The 19,548-nt window shown below is 44.4% G+C and overlaps 1 protein-coding gene across 1 annotated transcript in view; it reads left to right on the forward strand.

Annotated features, from left to right (window-relative positions):
- ass1 (argininosuccinate synthase 1) overlaps positions 1-19,548 on the forward strand; it is a 37,244-nt gene that overhangs the window by 12,028 nt on the left and 5,668 nt on the right. Inside the window, exons 9-13 of the mRNA XM_061801948.1 lie at positions 6,078-6,168; positions 12,049-12,133; positions 12,436-12,500; positions 16,026-16,157; positions 19,387-19,543. Coding sequence (XP_061657932.1) covers positions 6,078-6,168; positions 12,049-12,133; positions 12,436-12,500; positions 16,026-16,157; positions 19,387-19,543 — 530 coding nt within the window. The remainder of the gene's footprint in view (positions 1-6,077; positions 6,169-12,048; positions 12,134-12,435; positions 12,501-16,025; positions 16,158-19,386; positions 19,544-19,548) is intronic.

Consider the following 19,548-nt stretch of genomic DNA (forward strand, 5'->3'; position numbering starts at 1 on the left):
AAAGCATACATTTTAAGCAAAAATAAGCAAATTTATGAAATGATTTAATCATATAAAGTATTTAAACTATGCATGTATTCCTACTTTGCAGTTTATTATCAGGAAAAGATAAACATCGCTTAAAAAAACAGTTTTTGTCGGCTTGGAACGCATTACTTCATTTTCCATTCATTGTAATGGGAAAACGTGCTTCGGTTTTCGAACGTTTTGGTTTTCAACCAGCCTTCTGAAACGGATTGTGTTCGAGAACCGAGGCACCACTGTAATTAATGCCGAGGCTGCTCTGCAAAATACTAACGTCCCACAATTCGGTCCAGAGTGGGGATCGAAGAAGCCCGCCGGGAACGCGCAAGCAAATATAAACATCTCTCCAGCGCATTATATTTTTGTCTCAGTTTGCCACGTTTGCATTTTAAAGAGAGGCCAGAAACACGGTGATTTAAGCGTCATTTCCGAGCCATTGCACCGACAATGTTTTCACTGCGGCCCTCTCAACTCTTCCCTTTGCCGAGCCGCCCCCCCTCCCTCCCGCCCCCCGCCACCGCGTTCCCTTTAGACCCTGTTGGCTTCGATTGAAAACCAATGAGGCAAGTAATATGTGGAAAGATAGAAATTTACTTGCTTTAAGTTCATGCGTCAGCCCTCGCCGCGGCTCTATGGGCCGCGTTTAGCACAACAATATGGCCGAAGCAAAGACTGCCAAAGGAGTTGCTCTGTGCGACATGATGGTGCGCTTCACGCACCATTTGCCACCAATACGCACCGGCCTGCCCCCCACCCCCCTCCAACCTGCTCTATCTCTACCTTTCCTCGCCTCTCTCTCAGGGCCATGGCTTTGGGACAAGTCCACCTGCAGGGGGTTTCAATTGAAATGCATTGATCTTCAAACACCGCAAACAAGCCCATTCCCTCACTTTTGCATTTTTTTTTCTTTGTATCCAGCCAACCTTTTTAGGTTTGTGCTTCCTTTTTTTTTTGTGTGCGGTGGCCTCAAATCTGACTATTTAGAACTCTCAAGTCCCTCTTGGAATAGCAATAGCAATATTCGGAACAGTAGTTTAGTGTTCTTCTGCCAAATAAATCACTCATCACACCTGAAATCTCACCAACTTTCACATTTCAAAATTCAGACGCATGTACTCTAGACAGACTAAATTAGCTTTTTTTTTTTATCTACATTACTTAACGAAGAGTCCCTGATAGTGTAGTGGTACACGCGATCGATTCCTGCTCATTGATAGTGTCGATTTCTGCCCGACGACTGACTGGCGACCAGTTCAGGGTGTAGTCCGCCTTTCCCCCAAAGCCAGCTGGGATAGGCTCCAGTTTCCCACAACCCCTTGTGAGGATAAGCAGCTTGGATGATGACATATTTAATGTTGGCGGCGCATGCCGTCAAAGTCTGATAAACCCCTAAAACTCACACCCTGAGAAAAGGTTAGCCAGAATAATCGCCTGTCACCAATTCTACCAGTCAACAACAAATATGGTGGTCTGTGATAAGAGGACGCACGGAAACTGAACAGGAAGTTGGCCATTTTGATCTGGAGGAACCATTTTGAGTGAATTTGAGGGCTCATCCCTCTGAAAACTCTGACTAGGGACCATGTATGTATTTTATGGGTCCCCCGACACAACACCCCTAAAGTCACTTAGTAGTACCCCCTCGAAAGTGAGTAAAAGTTTCACTGACGAGCAGCTGATAAAGCGTTGGCCTCACATTTCTGAGGTCCCGGGTTCAATCCCCAACCCGTCTATGTGGAGTTTGCATGTTCTCCCTGTGCCTGCGTGGGTTTTCTCCGGGCACTCAGGTTTCCACCCACATCCCAAAAACATGCAACATTAATTAGACACTCTAAATTGCCCCTAGGTGTGATTGTGAGCGCGACTCTTTGTCTGAATGTGCCCCGCGATTGGCTGGCGACCAGTTCAGGGTGTACCCCTCGCCTCCTGCCCGTTGACAGTTGGGATAAGGTTCAGCACTCCCGTGATCCTCATGAGGATAAGCAGCAAAGAAAATGGATGGATGGATAAATTGCCCCTAGGTGTGATTGTGATTGTGAGTGCGACTGTCGTCTGTCTCAGTGTGCCTTGCGATTTGTTGGCAGCCAGTTCGAGGTGTGGTCTGCCTCGTGCCTGTTGACAGCTGGGATGGGCTTCAGTGCTCCCGTGACGCTTGTGAGGATAAGCGGCTAAGAACATGCATAGATGGGTAGATGGATGTCTGTCATAAGAGGATCCACAAAAAATTATGTCTGGAATTCAGCGTTTAGTCAGCCATTTTGTTATACAGCAGCCATTGTCGGCAAATTCCGGGCCTTGTACGCAATTTAGAGGGAATTTGCCCAAATGATGGCCAAAGGGTCACAGGTCACAAGACAAAGTGGAAATGCTGGAATCGCCAAGCTTTTTTTGCTTTCGCCATTTAATCGGCGTTTAACGTTGGGAGAGCATGGCATCAATATTGATCTCTTGATAATATTGATTGATAATATGATCGTAGCAGGCAGCACGGTGGATCAGTGGGAAAGCTCACAGTTCTGAGGTCCCGCGTTCAATCCCGGACCCGCCCGTGTGGAGTTTGCATCTTCTCCCCATGCCTGTGTGGGTTTTCTCTGGGCACTCCAGTTTCCTCCCACATCCTAAAAACATGCAACATTAATTGGACACTCTAAATTGCCCCTAGGTGTGATTGTGTGTGTGGTCGTTTGTCTCGACGTGCCCTGCGATTGGCTGGCGACCAGTTCAGGGTGTCACCCCGCCTCCTGCCCGTTGACAGCGGGGATAGGCTCCAGCATTCCTGCGACCCTCATGAGGATAAGCGTCGAAGAAAATGGATGGATAGATGATCGTAGCAAAGATTTACAAGTGAAAAAAGAGGTGTGCTTCGATTCCGATTTAGTTTTTGGATGCTGAGTGAAAGACTAACCTGGGTACATTTAAATCAAGCAAATCCTGAATGCAGTTTCAACCCCACAAATTAAAACGAATATATTTATTTTTTTTTTTTTTGAAGAGACTTTCTCTTTAATCACTCCCGCGTATCTAAAAATTCAGCCCATCAAAAGGCTTTTTAGGTTAGTCATTCACCCGTCTCCTGTTTACTCATTTGGCATCTTTTAGCCCATTGAGGCATAAAATTCCATAAAGGGGACAACGGGCGCCTTCTCAGTCAATTTTGGTGTTTAGTTAAAAGGAAAAAAGCGTTCGGGCCGCTCGTTTTCACCTCACTGACGGATGCCGATTAGTTATTGTATGATGATTCTGTGTCTGGTAAAGCTTTCCATTTAAATGCACTCAGTAGTTGTTTTGCATAGCACCCCTGCAATTTGCCCCGCTCGTACGGCGCCATTCTGCCGCCGCGTGATTGTCGGCGGGGTGGGCGGCGTGCTCTTTCAGTTCCGACCGAGCCAGACAACTTGGGACGCGGAAATCTGACAGCCGGGGGTGGGGGACGGGGGGACGGGACGACAACTTCAGTGCATTTAGGTGCGGGGATGCCCATTTTGGTATGAAGAAAGTAAAATAATAGGAAGGACTTCTCAGGCATAAAATTGATGACAGAAGACGAAAAGTGGTGTCAACAGAGGGGGTTGGGGGTGGGGGGGGGGGGTATAGATGCAGGCAAATACAAGTACCTCCAAAATCCCTGTTTTCCAAAATATTGTTTAATGGTTTACGTACTTTCTCACCGATTGCATCCAAGCGTGACTTTATGGACCTTGTTTGTGCACTGCGGCGCAAAATAGGAACTCTTATTTGGAAGCATGGAATTTTCCAAAATGTCGTCATAAAACACACGATTGAAATTAATTACGACATAAATACATGGTTATTTATTGACCTGTGCCAATAGAAGTGTTTTAAATAAGATATTTCCTTCTAGCTTCATCTACTCAAGACTAATAAACTCTTTGAAAAGGTCACCGCCATTTTTAGTAACTCTAATGACCTCAGTTCACAAGAGTTAACCACGCAGTACACTACTGCAGTGATTCCCAAACCGTGTGCCGGGGTACATTATTGTGCCGTGCGAAGTTATCCAATTTTATGTAATTGCTTAAAAAAAAAAAAAAAAAAATTATTTCCAAGAAATAATGTATCTTTATCCATATATTTATCCCAGTGAGGCACAATGACAGACAGAACAAAAAATATCCTCTTCTATTAGATGGCAGGAAGTACATACAGTAATTAATCGATCCATTTTTGGTGACATTTACTTTTGTTGGTGTGCCGTGGGATGTTTCAATTGTAAAATATCTGCCTTGGCTCTAGAAAGGTTGGAAATCACTGACCTAATCTACGTTTATGTTAAACTCAAATGAAAGCAATCACAATAAACACAGTCAGCACATAAGGTATACAAATCCCATACTAAGCGACCCATACTAAAAAATATATAAGATATAAAGGATATGGTGATTTAAAGGATACGTGGATGGAGGGGATTCAAACCACAATTGCCCTCACTCTAGCAGTTGAAGTTTGAGTCTACAATTGATGTTTGGTTCTCGTTGTATACCGTATTTTCCGCACTATAAGGCGCACCTAAAAGCGTTTCATTTTCTCAAAAGCCGACGGTGCGCCTTGTATATGGATCAATATTGAGCCTTTATTGCAACGCCATCTAATGGATGCATAACGTAACCCCAACCTCTATCGTAGCATCTATTCTATGGGACTTATATATATGAAAACAGTTTTAAAATAGGCCATTCATTGACGGTGCGCCTTGTAACGCGGTGGGCCTCATACTGTGGAAAATATGGGACTCTACGTAGGTAATGTTGTTAGTGCGCTAGGCTAACTTGGGCCAGACAGTTTCAACGCGAATGATAGGGCACCAATTTGGGTTCTAATATGTACATAATAAGACTTGTTATATTTCCTATAAGTCCTCGCGGCCCTCGTCGTACAAGCTATGAAGTCACTCACGTTTGATGTTTCTTCAACATCCACGAATTGATCACAAACGCGTCTCGTTGTTAGCAGGCTAAGCTAAGGAATACTTGGCCGATAAGCAAGTTAAAGTTGGCATTTCCACTCGACCAACCTCTTATGAGTACTCATTATCATCGTTGTATACAATACGTGGGTTTTGCAGAAGGTGTAGATACGAGTGTTTGATATTTTCCTCTTCAGTAAGTATTGAAAAACAGACGTTTTTGTTGTTAGCGATCTGAGCTAGGCTAACTTGAGCAGCTTCGACGCGAAAAACACGGCTCCAATTTGGGTACTAAGGTTGCACAGATGGTGGTTTTAGTCCACTCAAGTCGTCGCCAGGAGCGTCCCACGTCGAGTATTGACAACATTCGGTCCAAAATCAGCAGGATTTATTGAATTATGATCGGGTTGGTCAGAGCCTAATTGGGAATCCAAATAGTTGTTCCTCGACTTATGGTGAGCTGGCCTGCAAGTTTTTAGAAATGCGAGCTATTGTTTGGCAGATTTTTTTTTTTTTTCTTTTTAGTACCGACATATTAAACGTGACTTGCTCAAATGTTACAGAAATGAGGCTTTCCGCACAGTGTCCTAGTGGTTAAAATGTCTCCTTTATTTTTGAGCGGTCCAGTGTTTGAATCTCAGTTCGCATTTGCGGTTTCTCCAGTCGCCTCTGTTTTCTTCCCGCGTTCTAAAGCGATGCATGTTTGATTCGTCGACAAATCTAAATTGTCCACGGGTGTGAATGTGAGCGTGAAAGTTTGCATGTGTCCTGGAATCGGCTGGCGACCGGTCCACGGCGTACCCTGCCTCTGACCCCAAATTCAACTGAGGTAGGCACAAGTTGACCCACGACCCTAATAAAAATGGATGGCTGTATTTCCCGGCGCTGAAGGACCACACACACAATACTAAATTAAATATTGATTTTTTTTTTTTTTTTTTTCCCCCGCCTCGCTCTACTCAAGATATTTTCAAGTAACTACTTTTCACGCCTCATCATCTCTTTTCTTCTGCTCGGCATGTGTCCATTTAACGCAAAAGTCTTATTCGGTGACGAGGTCTCGGAAGGTTGTTCGTCATCAGAGGGATGTGTAACTTTTTTTTTTTTTTTTTTGATGTTCCTTTTGCAGAACCAGGCTCCAAGTGACCTCTATCAAATGACCAAGAGCCCAGAAGACTCCCCCTCCTCTCCTGATGTATTGGAGCTGCAATTCAAAAACGGTTTGTCTCTATTCCAACAGTTGAACACTTTTTTATCAACAGCGGTTTGGTATCACGTACAAAAAGACTGCGCTGAACTCTATTGCTAACCAAAACAGCAACACTGACGTACGTAAACTCGACGTGTCCCACTACAGTAGGGGTGACCCTAAACTCATTTTTCTCGTGGGCCACATCGTCAGAGGGCCGTTATGACAGTGAAACAATACAAATACTCAATCGTTTCATCCTATTTACATCATCAATTTATGATCTACTTTTGGAATGTGCTTTTCAACTATTCATGTTTGGTAACACAAAAATGCTTGTAATATATCAAGTTTGTCATTTATGATGCGTGACAATTTTAATTTTTTGTACAGATTTTTACAAGAATAATTTAAATTGACACTCTAGAACTGGCTTTGCGGGCCACGTAAAATCATGTGGTGGGCCGCATCTGGCCCTCGGGCCTTGAGTTTGACACCTGTGCACTACAGTCTGACACGGGGTCACTCCGCAGCGTTGAGCGGGTCCATATTTGTTACTTTCTCTGCAATTTTAATATATGCTCCTTGTTATTTTGTTGGAATTTTCCACAAGAATATTGTTCTAAACAACCGGAGTTAATTGCTCTGTGTGTACCTAAAATGCTGCGGGTGGACCACACAATTTGCAAGCTCCCGTCGAAATGTCATTTATCTCGAGAGCTGACGTCCAGGCCGTCAGCCCGTCTTGTTACTTAACACTGGCCGCAGTCACCGCAGGGCCGCCGCTCCTACACTGACCCTTCCGCCACTTTATCACTCGCTGACCACCCAGATTTAATACGCCCAACCTCGGCACATCCGCCGGCTCTGAACCTGCCGTGTTCTGCCGCGGGGCGCACCCGCACACACGCGCGCAAGCCGGAAGTCTCGCTAATACGTCGCCGCCCCGAGGGGCCCCGGGGGGGGAGACGCTCATTAGATACGTTGGCCGTGAGGGGTTCGGATAGTGGAAAGTGTCACATGTTTGCGCAAAGAGAAAATGGCAAGAAACATCCTACCCGGAGGGCAAATAGCACAGATGTCCCTTCATCCCCTCGCGAATGAAGAGTATCAATGGGGGGTTGGTGTGTGTGTGTGTGTGGGGGGGACACTAGCTCCCCTTTTCACATGGCATTTGTAGCAAGAAGTCACTTAAAGTGCCACTGGTATGGAATGCATGCTTTTTAGTATGTTATTAAACGGCAGCCGGTATGAACCCAGACGTTTTTTTCACCACAAAACATGATTTTGACGTATGTGGCTTTTTGTCACTCCCGCCATGAAAATCCTCTCGAGGGATTTGTTTTCGAAAAGAAGCAGGAAGTGACGTTAGTAGCAGACGCCCACTCAAGCGGTCTCGTCTGTTTATACTCGTTTTACCTGCTGGAAGGTAGCTCGTTGTTCCTTCGCGTTAGCCAAAATGTATTGCTGGGTATTGTTCGAACACTCAGGAGGATGGATTCATTCTTCATACTTTTAAAAAAGACCCGGTTCGTCATGAAAAATGGATTGCACGGGTGCAAAGGATGAGAGTTTTGTGGGTCTCCAAATGACAAGTGGGTGTGTATAGTGTAGGTGGGGGACGGAATCCTCTCAGAATGCTACAAAAGATCCGCGTAGGTAAGTCAGGGGTGCTAAATGTGTCTGTGTACCCGTCGGCACACAGAGCACAGCTTCGGCCGGGCTGGCTCATACATACTGTCTGGGAGTTTGTTGTTAGTCAGAAGTGATCCGCGTATCATCTAAATTTGGCTCGAAACGATAGGTTAGTATTGCCCCGGTCACTTCACGCAGTTGTGAGATGTTCTCTTCTTTGAAAAGAGCTTCCGTGTCCCTTAGTAGGTGGCATGGCGTGTTTTCAATGACGTAATGAACAGACGATGCAGGCAATATGCCGACCACTTTGATGTCGAATGAGACTTCCGCAACTTTGGATGACGCGCTCTCCGCTCATATTTATTTTTTCGTATAGACATTGCAGTGAATTTTATATGTATTTTTCATTGCAATATCTATTTTAGAATGTTTATAGGCATGACACTTGACCTTTTAAGGCAGTGTTTCACACGGCATATAGACAGTGATACCATGACTTTAAAGTTTAATTGATTCCACAACCCAGCTCGAAACTCAATTTATTCATACGGTATACCAAATACATTTTCCCCATTGTAATCATTGTTTTTATCATTAATATTGGTTTTCGTTGATTCACGGATTGACTGAAGTATCTCTTTGATGTGCGCCATTAAGGTGCGTGATGTAATGCCCCAGAATCGGGTTGACTGGTTCACAGCCGCAACTGTTGAAATCTGCCAAGTAGAGTTCAAAATATTAGTTTGCAATAGGCTATTAATTTGCATGAATGGGCATTTATAATTTTCTGACCGATTGTGCGAATTTGGATCCTTTCTCACGGCACATCCAGTGGGTTGACTAAAGGGAAGTTCAGAACCTTCGCTGGCGTCCCAATTGATCGTTCGAGTCACATCACCCGACGGAACGGAGCAGCCGAGCCCTGCCTGTTTTTTTTTCGGGTGTTTTTTTTTTTTGGGCGGCTCTGCGCCGTTTTCACACATCTCCTCTTTGGCTTTTATTGAGCGCCCTGTGACAAAAGCTGTTTTAGTTGTCCACACAAAGAACCCGAACCTGCTCCTCCCTCCGAGCGCAAGAATGTTTTCACTTCATGCCCCACCACCGCCCCCTCCGCTCCGTCCACCCGCCTTTTTTCATCCCTGCTTTTTCTCACCAGTTTTCTCACTGATTAAAAAAGAATATTAAACGACAGGAACCTTTTTTCCATTCCCCCCCGTACTCTCATTTTTTTCCATCCCTCCCTCCTTTCACTCCAAAGAAATAGTAAAGAGAGACACGGGGGAAAAAATGTAAAGCAGTAATTTTTCCTACAACTGTGTCTGCGCGCCCCATTGTCCGCACTGTTAGGCGGCGGGGGGAGAGAAAAAAAAAAACTGAAGAAAAGGATCACTGGGAGAAAAGAGAGAGCGGACTCCCGGTGAATGATGTGAGCCCCGGAATGATGGAGAGAGTGAGCGAAACGCAAGGAAAAAGGCCCGGCCCCTACGCTCCCACGTTCGTCCGCTTAATTTATTTGAACTTTTAATCTAATTATTAGCTATCTGGGGGCAAGCGACGGGGGCAGCGTTCGTAAGGAGCCTCTCCTGCACTTTTTTTTTTTTTTTTTGCCGTCATGGGAGCAGTGAGATTCCCGCGATTCGACAAAAGCCCTTGTCCGAGAACATTTGTCAAGTCCTCCTTCACGTGTCCCTCCTCATGCTGCCGTACGTCAGCTCCCGTCCCGAATCCACGAAGAACTCCTTTTTTTGTGTGTGTGTCCTCCCCGCCACCTTGAGCCCACGTCGCTCATTAAAGAGCACCGTTAAAGCAGTCGGGTGACAGTGATGGATGCGAACGTGGGCGTCTCCCGGTCAAGAAAATAAACTATGGATGCGTGCATGTGATAGGAAGATTGGTAAGTTGGACACACACACACCGAGAGACCCACAAAGTGTCAGCGCTAAAGCGAGCGTGGGTAACAAAGCTGTGTGTTTAATTGAATTAGGTTAAGGCCGGCCCACAATTTCACAGCTTTCACATGCGTCAAGCCTTTGAATTTATTAGCCATTCATTGTTGTCGCCTCCTTTTGTGACGCCTTTTAGTTGACCATTATTGATTTCAATGACTTGTAATGAATACTTGTCACTAGATATTTATTTGAGTTTATTCGTCATGCCGAACAATTCGGTTTTTTTGTTCAGGTGAGCGTAGGCTAAAATATTTACTGTTAAAACGCGAGGCGTGATGGTCAACGTGATTAAGACAACTTTGAATTTGGTTTTATTTCAAATTGATTTTAATGACTATATTATGGACACTTTCCACTGAATATTAGTTGATTTGCAATTTTCCAGTGAGCAAATACCAAAACATTTACATCATCAGCCACTGTGATTTGACGGGCGCCGTCGCCCTCGCAAATCTGCACAGTCGAGCGCAAAAAAATCCCGCGTGTAAATTTAGTTATGAGTAGAAATACATAGATTAGATACATAGATACATAGACGTCGTTATTTTGCGTAGTCTTGACCCAATATTCCCTCTAAGCTGCGCACTTGTCGGACACTCTCAGCGCACGTGAAAACCGATCCAGCGCAGTGAACCACAGCCTGACATCTTTATTTATTTATTTATTTATTTTTAACACAGAAGCACATGGTCTCTAACAACCAGCTGCCGATAAGCCCACTTCTACTTCCTAGTTTACCTGACACCGCCCCCCTCCGCTCTTAAAGGGATACACCCATAATTACAAACAGAACACACACCCGCAACTTTATATCTGCGGGCATGACTGGTGGACCACACCAGTACATTTTTCAAATGTGAGTGACTGCATCATGATCAATAGATGTGTGTTGGGAAATAAAGAGGGAATGACGTAGGAACCTCGTGTGAATAATGCGCTTGCTCCGTGTTAGCTACAGCTGACAGTTTACCGACACAGTATATGTCGGCGGCCTCGGGATCTCCATGAATTCTGCTCTTTACCATAAAATCCTGCATGAGAGGGTCCAGTTAGGTTTGTGACCTCAAGCTGAAGCCTACTTGGGTTCTGGAGCAGGTTAACCCTCCAAAACACACCAGAGAGTCAACTTCCAAATGGCTTAAAATAACAAAATGAAGGTTTTCAGGGGTTGGATAGTCCAAGTCCAGCGGCACGGTGGGCTCAGCTGGAAAGCGTTGGCCTCACAGTTCTGAGGTCCCGGGTTCAATCCCCGCCTCGCCTGTGTGAAATTTACATGCGTGGGTTTTCTCCAGGCACTCCGGTTTCCTCCCACATCCCAAAAACATGCAACATTAATTGGACACTCTAAATTGCCCTTGGATGTGCCATGCAATTGCCTGGAGACTAGTTCAGGGTGTACCCCGCCTCCTGCCCGTTGACAGCTGGGATAGGCTCCAGCACTCCCCGCAACCCTCGTGAGGATAAGCTGTGTAGAAAATGGAAGGAAGGAAAATTGCCCCGAGGTGTGATTGTGAGTGTGGTCGTTTGTCTCAATGTGCGGCTGTCTATCTCCATGTGCCCTGCGATTGGCTGGCAACTAGTTCAGGGTGTAACCCTGCCCGTTGACAGCTGGGATAGGCTCCTCCACTCCCTGTGACCCTTGTGAGGATAAGCGGCTAATAAAATGAATGGATGGAAATAGAATCAGTTTGAATTGTGCATTTTATGTTTACTTGGGTTATCTTTGTCTGATTCAACTTAAACGTTACTGTGGAGAAACTATGCAAAACAATCATTTGTCATCATCATAAATGCTTTTTTTATATTTATGTATACATATGCATGTATAGTACGTACATATGTGAATGAGTTCCATTTTATGACTGCGTAAAGAAATGCAGATCATGTTTGAAAAAAAAAAAACATCATTGATGTCTTAATATTAATAATTCAAAAACGTATCCATTTTAATAAACCTATGTCCGCTCAAGTGCTTTTCCAGTCAATCTTGGGAAACGTGATTAGAAATGATTTGCTGCGATATTTTTCCCGCTTATTTCCAGCGTGCGGGTGAACAAGTTTTTCGTCCATCTGAGTGATTTTTTTTATAATGCACGCGGGCGACAGCGCTGTTATTAATGTAAATTGCCCTTCCATTTTAGTTTTGCGGCTGCTATTTCTTGCGTTTAAAAAAAAAAAAAAAAAATCATGTTTGGGAAAAGGTTTCTAAACTCCATTTTGTTGAAATGACTTCCGCGAATCTCCAAACACACACCTTGTAATTATGCACTTCAGTTTTGAATCATAATTTCTCAAATGAAAAGAAGTCATGTTTCCTCCCTCCCCAGGAATCCCCGTCAGGGTGGTCAACGAGAAGCAAGGAATTTCCAAAGAAACCCCCTTGGATATATTGCTATTTCTAAATGAGATTGGGTGAGCATTTTTTTTCATTAATTTTCTTTATAGTAATATTTTTAAAGTTTGTCTGGTGTGCTTGATTTTTCCATAAACAGAATAATGTTTCTAAGAAATTGGATCAAGCATTAATTCCTTTATATGCTATAATAAGACACAGGATTTATTTTTAACGGTAAACTAAATGTCTGCATGTTGTTTATTAACAAAAAGCAGAATGCGTAATAATCACTGAAGACTGTAATGACTTCAGTGAAATTATTTAATATTCGGTGTTATTGTTTCCTAAATGAATTGTCAACACCGTTTGCCTCTCTCAGATCGAAGCACGGAGTGGGCCGCATCGACATTGTGGAGAACCGTTTCATCGGCATGAAGTCCCGAGGTGAAAAAACAATCACGCTCTCGCGTCCGTGGAGACGGGCGTTCAACCCGCGCCTCGCATTTTCCTTTCTGTCGCGCCGAAACGCATCTCAATATTTTAAACCTTCTTCCGTTCGACCGTCGGGCGCTTTTCCGCAATTTGCCGTTATTTTACATGAGCGCTTTGAGTCGGTAAAAGCAAAACGCGTCCTCGGCGAGCGTTTGGAATTATAGACTTCCGTTTGCATTCGCGTACGTGTGCAAATATCCATGGAGAGGGAAAAAAAATGGCAACAGGAAAAAAAAAATATATATTTATATATATATATATATATATATATATATTTTGACTGTGGACGACAAACATCCATCCGTCACTTGCGTAGTCTGCTGTCACTTCATCTCTGCTTGTGACAACCATCACAAACAGCGGGAAATAAGTGGTCCGAAAACACAAACATGCTTTTCCGTTCGGCGGCCGTGACACGAGGTTGGCAGTTAGAAATGGGGGGGTTGGAAGCCCGCGTTTCTCTCCGCGTCGCCCGCACAAAAGAAGCGAAAAAGGACGAGCAACGGGAAGAGGTGGAGGGCAAGGTCGCTCGAGTAACTCCCACTGAGTGCACTCGACGCCATTCTTCTGTAGAATGACAATGAAAGATGGCCGGGGGTGGGGGGGTGGGTGGTGGATGTCATACTTATTTTTTTTTTTTTTGTCAGGTCGTAATTATCTGTGTCAAAGAATGTTGTCGCAAAGCAATCGGAACTCCTGTCACAGCGCCGTCGGACCTCTTGACCTTTCCGCGCGCGCAGGTGGAGAAGTGGAAATGAGTGTACGGCATCTATTAAAGGGGATTGACGAATCGCACTCCCCTAAAAAACGAGAGCGAGAAAGTAGTGTCCGAACCTCCACCGTTGAAAAGAACGATAATAGAAACTGAAGAAAGCGGTAATCGTTTTCCCGAGATGGCATTGAACTCAACTCACTTCACAATAAGAAGTACTTTGGCAAATAGTGAGCAATCGTTCCAAAACATGGGCGTCTAACTTGCGGACTGTGGGCCATTTGCAGCCCCCAATATGATATTTTGTGGTCCCCACCATACTATGAATGTTAAAGGGGAAATCCAGTGGTTTGCATTAACAATGTATCCAATAGGTCATGTAATATGTACTCTATTTTGACAATGTGATATTAAATCCTCTCTTATTTAATAGTGTTTTGAAAAGATTTTCATCGACAATTACAAATTTTCAGGGGCGCTGCCATTTTCGCGAGTCACATGACGTTCGTGCGCGGATGTGACGTGTACCGTCCGCAACAAAGGCTCGATTACATGGGACGCCATTTATGCCCAGCGCTGATTTCTCGGGTTTATCCTCATCTGATGAAGAAATAGCAGTATTGGGAAGATGGAGGAATACTTCCATACAGAGCCGTGAGCGACACAGCCATGAGCGGCTCGGTTGATCGGGAAGGCGGAGGAATACTTCCATACAGATTTGAACCTGTGGCTGTAAATAATGCCGCCGAGTGGTGGGGCCGTGAGCTTGCTCCCCCGCAAGTGAGCTCCTAGCTTGGCAGGAAGCGAGCTCATGGGTCCGCCGCTCTGTATGGAAGTATTCCTCGGTCTTCCCGATCAATCCGTACTGCTATTTCTTCATCAGACAGCTCTGGCCCCCGGGCCTTGAGTTTAACACCTGTGATGTAACAGAAAACACAATTGACATGCTAAAAATTAGCATTGATTATCGCGGTGTCATACACCTGTATGCAATGGCAAGTTCAATACAAAAAAAGTGGAGCAAGACACGTAGACCAACACTATCACAATACCCACAGACATTTTCTTTATCCTCTGAAAAGAAAGACGTAAAACTACCACTGTATTGTATTTCATGGCTCTAACAGTTTGGCTGTAAGTTTAGTAAATAGCCCCCGTGCCCCCCGCCAACTTTTGCATACTTGTCGTCACTTTACGAGATTAAAACCTTGAAAAGCACTGGAGGTGTTTTCTCCTTAAGCCTTAACTCAACTGCAGATAGCTTTCCATTGTTCATCCTCGGCCGCTAAGCCATTTTTAAGCCAAGTTTAGTCGCAGGCAGTTTTAACGAATTTATCTGATAGAGGCGGGCCGGCGCAAATGTGTCCCCGTCCGCCCTCCGCGCAACCCCCCACCCCCCCGTCGTCGTTTCATCAAAAGACCGCGAGCCCTCCAAGCTCAGGTGGCGGCCGTTTGAAGGTTCGGACAATTAGCGGCGGGGCTAAGCCGGGTTTGTGGCTGCTCCCGGCCGCAGTAAGTGCTTCTCCGTTTTCAGGTCAGGACTTTCGGCGGAGGATTTGCAGCCACACAGACCGGGAGATTAAATAAGCGTAGCAGTGCTTTTTCGACCCCCCCCCCCCCCCCCCCATCTACACCCCCCGACCCTCTCCTACTTCTTTTTCCCTTTTTTTTTTTTTGATTGAGCTGACATTTGAGTGACAGCTTCATTTCTGCTGTCAGCCACCTCATTTTTTTTCAGCCCCTCCCCGACCAGAGGGGGTAAATTGCAGGGTATAGACAGAGCCCTGGCCCATGCTGCTGGCTGGCAGGGGCCTCCTACCCTGTCATTTAGTCTGCATGGACACACTCTCCATATTTAGCAAAGACGCCTGCCTGTCATGCAGCAAATGACTAATATTCATGTAATTCTGCAAGATCTTTTTTTTTTTAATTATTATTGGTTGCTTCCCAAAAAAAAAAAAAAAGGCATTCCGACAATAATTCATCCAACTCAAATCCACGCGACGCGTTCATCGTGAAACAGATTCTAATGGCCTCCAATGCGAAATGCATTTGGAAAATATTTGCCGCCCCCCATCAAACGGATTTATTGGAAATGATCCCATGGAGGTGGGGGACAAAAATTGATCGTGTGTGGTGTTCGCTCGTTCGAAAATATTTCAATTTGAAGTTGTTTTTTTTCCCTTGAAATCAAAATCACCATCTTCCTAAGATTTATTCTTTGGGGAGGTATGAACAATAATTTCTTACGTTAGGATCATTTTCATAATATTGCTACTCCGGTCTTGTGATATTTTGACCGCACGCTTATAATAACATTACTCCTTTTTACTTTTTTACTTCCACAATATTTAACATTTTTCACCTTAATTTTATGCCTTAGGAGTCAATAATTACAACTTTTTCACCCATAAAATATTACTGCAATATTCTTGTATTTAACATACACATTACACCAATATTCTTTTAGTATTTGGATGCCACTCTCATAACATTTTCTTTTTTTCCCTCATAATATTCCAACTTTCATCTCCTAATGTGTTGCTGTTTTTTCCACTTAAAAATATTTTTAATTAAATTATATGTAATTAAATTTTATTATTATTTCTTATATTAAATTCATATTTCACAGAATCATTTTAATATTTAAATAAAGTCTCACAACATTACACCTTTTATCCCTTAGGAGGGTCGATTATAATTCAGTGATATAATTTTGCTTGGACGAGGACTTTTGGTGAATTGCGCTCATATTTATTTGTTAGGGATTTATGAAACCCCCGGCGGCACCATCCTGCTGGAGGCCCATCTCGACATGGAGACGTTCACCATGGACAAGGAAGTGCGCAGAATCAAGCAGGGGCTCGGCGTCAAGTTCTCTGAACTGGTCTACAACGGTGAGTCGCTCAGACGCGGGGGAAAAAACAATATTCCATCTGTGAAGGCGTTTACGGTTCCGTCCGCTTGGCGCGTGTGTCGGTGTGGCTCAGGTGTCTTAATCCTCCCTTCTGCTCCGTCTCCACTCTCCTGTGCGCCTTCATCCACATAATAGGATCAGTGCCATTAGAGACTCGACTATACGGCCACTTCAGTTATGCCCTCCAGAGACGGACGGGGGATGCGCACACGTACACACACATACTCGTACTTTAAAAGTGTCACCCTAAAAAGCAGGGCTGAGATTAGAGTTCAATAATCAACTGTTTTGAAAAATTAAACCGTGCTTGTTGGCTTTTAAAGTGGACCAAATGGGGTAAAAACATACAACAATGTTAGTGTACAATAAATATATATTTTTTTTTAAACAATCAAATGATTCATTTTCTATTTTAAATTGCATTCCACGAAAATAAACTTAAATGTCGAATCATGTGGTCGAATCATAAAAGTGGAGTTACTAAAATTGTGGATTGACCCATCTCATCAAAAACAGAATGAACAAGAATGAGTTTTTAAGCCTTGGATTAGCAATTAGCCACATAGCATTGAAGATAATTGTACATTGGCAGGGCAGCACGGTGGCTCAGCTGGGAAGCGGTGGCTTCACAGTTCTGAGGTTCAATCCCGGCCCCGCCTGTGTGGAGTTTGCATGTTCTCCCCGTTTCCTGCGTGGGTTTTCTCCGGGCACTACCGTTTCCTCCCACTTCCCAAGAACACGCAACATTAATTGGACTCTCTAAATTGCCCGTAGGTGTGATTGTGAGTGCGACTGTCTCGATGTGCCCTGCGATTGGCTGGCAACCAGTTGAGGGTGTACCCTGCCTCCTGCCCGTTGACAGCTGGGATAGGCTCCAGCGCTCACCGCGACCCTCGTGAGGATAAGCGGCAAAGAAAATGGATGGATGGATGTACATTGGTAGTCAACTCATTACAGTGATTCAACCCAAGAATAGAGATTTTTAATTAACAAAATAAATGATACATTTTTATCCGAGATTTCCACACTCCAAGTCATCGTTGAAATGTCATCAAACGTCCAGAAAAATAAATGTGAACTTCATTTTGGCCTTTCGCTGGCGGGCAGAGGATCTGAATGATATCACTCTCCGTGGATCATGAAAGTTTTGGAACGTGCACACTTTTTAATGGAGAACAAAGTGCAGTTAAAGGGCTTAAGTGTAAAATCAAACAAAAATAATAATGAATTGAATTTAAAAATCTAGATAAGTGCATTAGAATTGAAAGAAATGAATGCAACAAATATATTGATAATCTAAATGCTCAGTTGGCCCGATTAAAGAACAATCCATACTTTGCCCACCCCTGAATTAAACCCATTGGATTTTCAACGTTAATAACACATCAGATACAAATACCCGTGTGTGTGTGTGTGTTGTGTGTGTGTGTGTGTGTGTGTGTTTGGTCGGCTTATTTTAACACCTGCCCCGCATCTGCTTTCCATTACTGCAATATTCAGTTTCCTCCGGAGACTTCGTATCCCTATCCCAGATACGAGACGGATTTGCAACAAAAAGAATAAAACAAGTGCAATCTGTAAAATGTAAAATGCACACATGCATGGATTCGATTTTCCCAGTGCCCGCACACACAAAACGGGCCTACTAATGCTAATGAACAACTAATGAAGGCGGATTACAATGATTAAAGCGATTAACATGGGGAGCGGGCGGAGCTTCGCTCTTTGGACGTGGACAGACGACGAGGTGGAGGTCAGGTGCTGATCAGAGGAGGACCCCCGCCGAGCGGTGCGGGACCTCCTCGGAACAAATGCAGACGCCGGCCTCTTCCATCTGTCTGGGAAAACCCTAAGTGGGGGGAGGTCCAAAATTCAATACGCGCACATCACACGTTGAATTTGTCGAACAGTCCACCCAATACATAAAGTAGCACCAGTTGTGTTTTGTTTTTTTTTTACCTTTACCTGATTTATTTTTGAAAGTTGTACTGGCCCGTTCCAGGTAGCCTATGTGAGTCCCATGCTGGCCCGGGTGCCATCGGGCCACCGTTAATGTCAGCTTCTCTGCGTTATCTTCTGTAAGAAACTGTGAGAGAAACATAATTATGCCACTGGCAGGCAGGATCTGGTCTCCGAGGCCAGCAGCTGCAATTTGCGCCCACACGAGGGAGAGTCCGTCATCCATTTTGCGGACCATAATTTCCAGTCGTTATTTTTTGGCATCTGCGTTTACATTGCTCCACCTGCCCAGAATGTACATGTCACAATGGTTGAAATATATCTGCAACATAGTATCGGAACAATTTACAAGTGCTAGTACAGATGTACAGTACAGTATCAGCAGCCGTACCGATACCGGTATCGATATCTGTGTATACCTAATATGATTATAGTAATTCCCGGCCTACAGAGCGCACCGGATTATAAGCCTCACCCAGTACATTTGTAAAGGAAATACCATTTGGTACATACTTAAGCCGCACCTGTGTAAAAGCCGCAAGTGACCACATTGAAAGATGGTACACAGAGAGAGTTTTCAAAGTTTTAATGCGTTAGCTTAGCTTAACATAGGAACAACACGATAGCACGAACAGGGGTGGTTTAAAAAAAAAAAAATGGTGCGGCAGCTACACAGTAGCAACACAGTAGCACAGCACAAACAGAGCCGGTTAAAAACAAAAATCACACCTAAATCACTGAGACGTGGCAGAAACACGTTAGCGCGGTGCTAATGCTGGCGCAGCACTAACAGGCCCGGTTAAAAAAAAAAAAAACATACCGGTAAAAATCACTGAAACGCGGCAGCAACATGCTAGCACAGCGCTAACAGGGCCGGTTAAAAAAAAAAAAAACGTGCCGGTAAAAGTCACTTCCTCAGCACATATATTCCACCGGTCTCACTCTTACCTCTTCCGCTCGAGTGCCCCCTTGCGACCGTTGGAAAAAAAATGCACAAATTAGCCGCATCCCCGCATAAGCCGCAGGGTTGAAACCGTGTGAAAAAAGTCGCGGTTTATAGGCTGGAAATGACGGTATATAGATGTAGCACTTCAAATTGTTTTTATACATGATATTCCATATCAGGGGCAAAAATTGGCCAGTATTTACTTACTGCTCTTCTAGTATGTACCTGCATGTACGAGCATAACCCCCCCCCCGTATCAGTTTAACAGTTGACCGAATGCGTTTTTTTGCATTTCCTCCCTCAGGATTCTGGTACAGTCCAGAGTTTGACTTTGTGCGGCACTGCATAAACAAGTCCCAGGAGAACATCGAGGGCAAAGTGCAGCTGTCGGTCTTCAAGGGCCAGGTCTACATCCTGGGGCGAGAGTCGCCCAAGTCTTTGTACAACGAGGAGCTGGTCAGGTAAG

This window comes from Syngnathoides biaculeatus, chromosome 17, assembly GCF_019802595.1.
Source record: "Syngnathoides biaculeatus isolate LvHL_M chromosome 17, ASM1980259v1, whole genome shotgun sequence".
Classification (NCBI taxonomy): domain Eukaryota; kingdom Metazoa; phylum Chordata; class Actinopteri; order Syngnathiformes; family Syngnathidae; genus Syngnathoides; species Syngnathoides biaculeatus.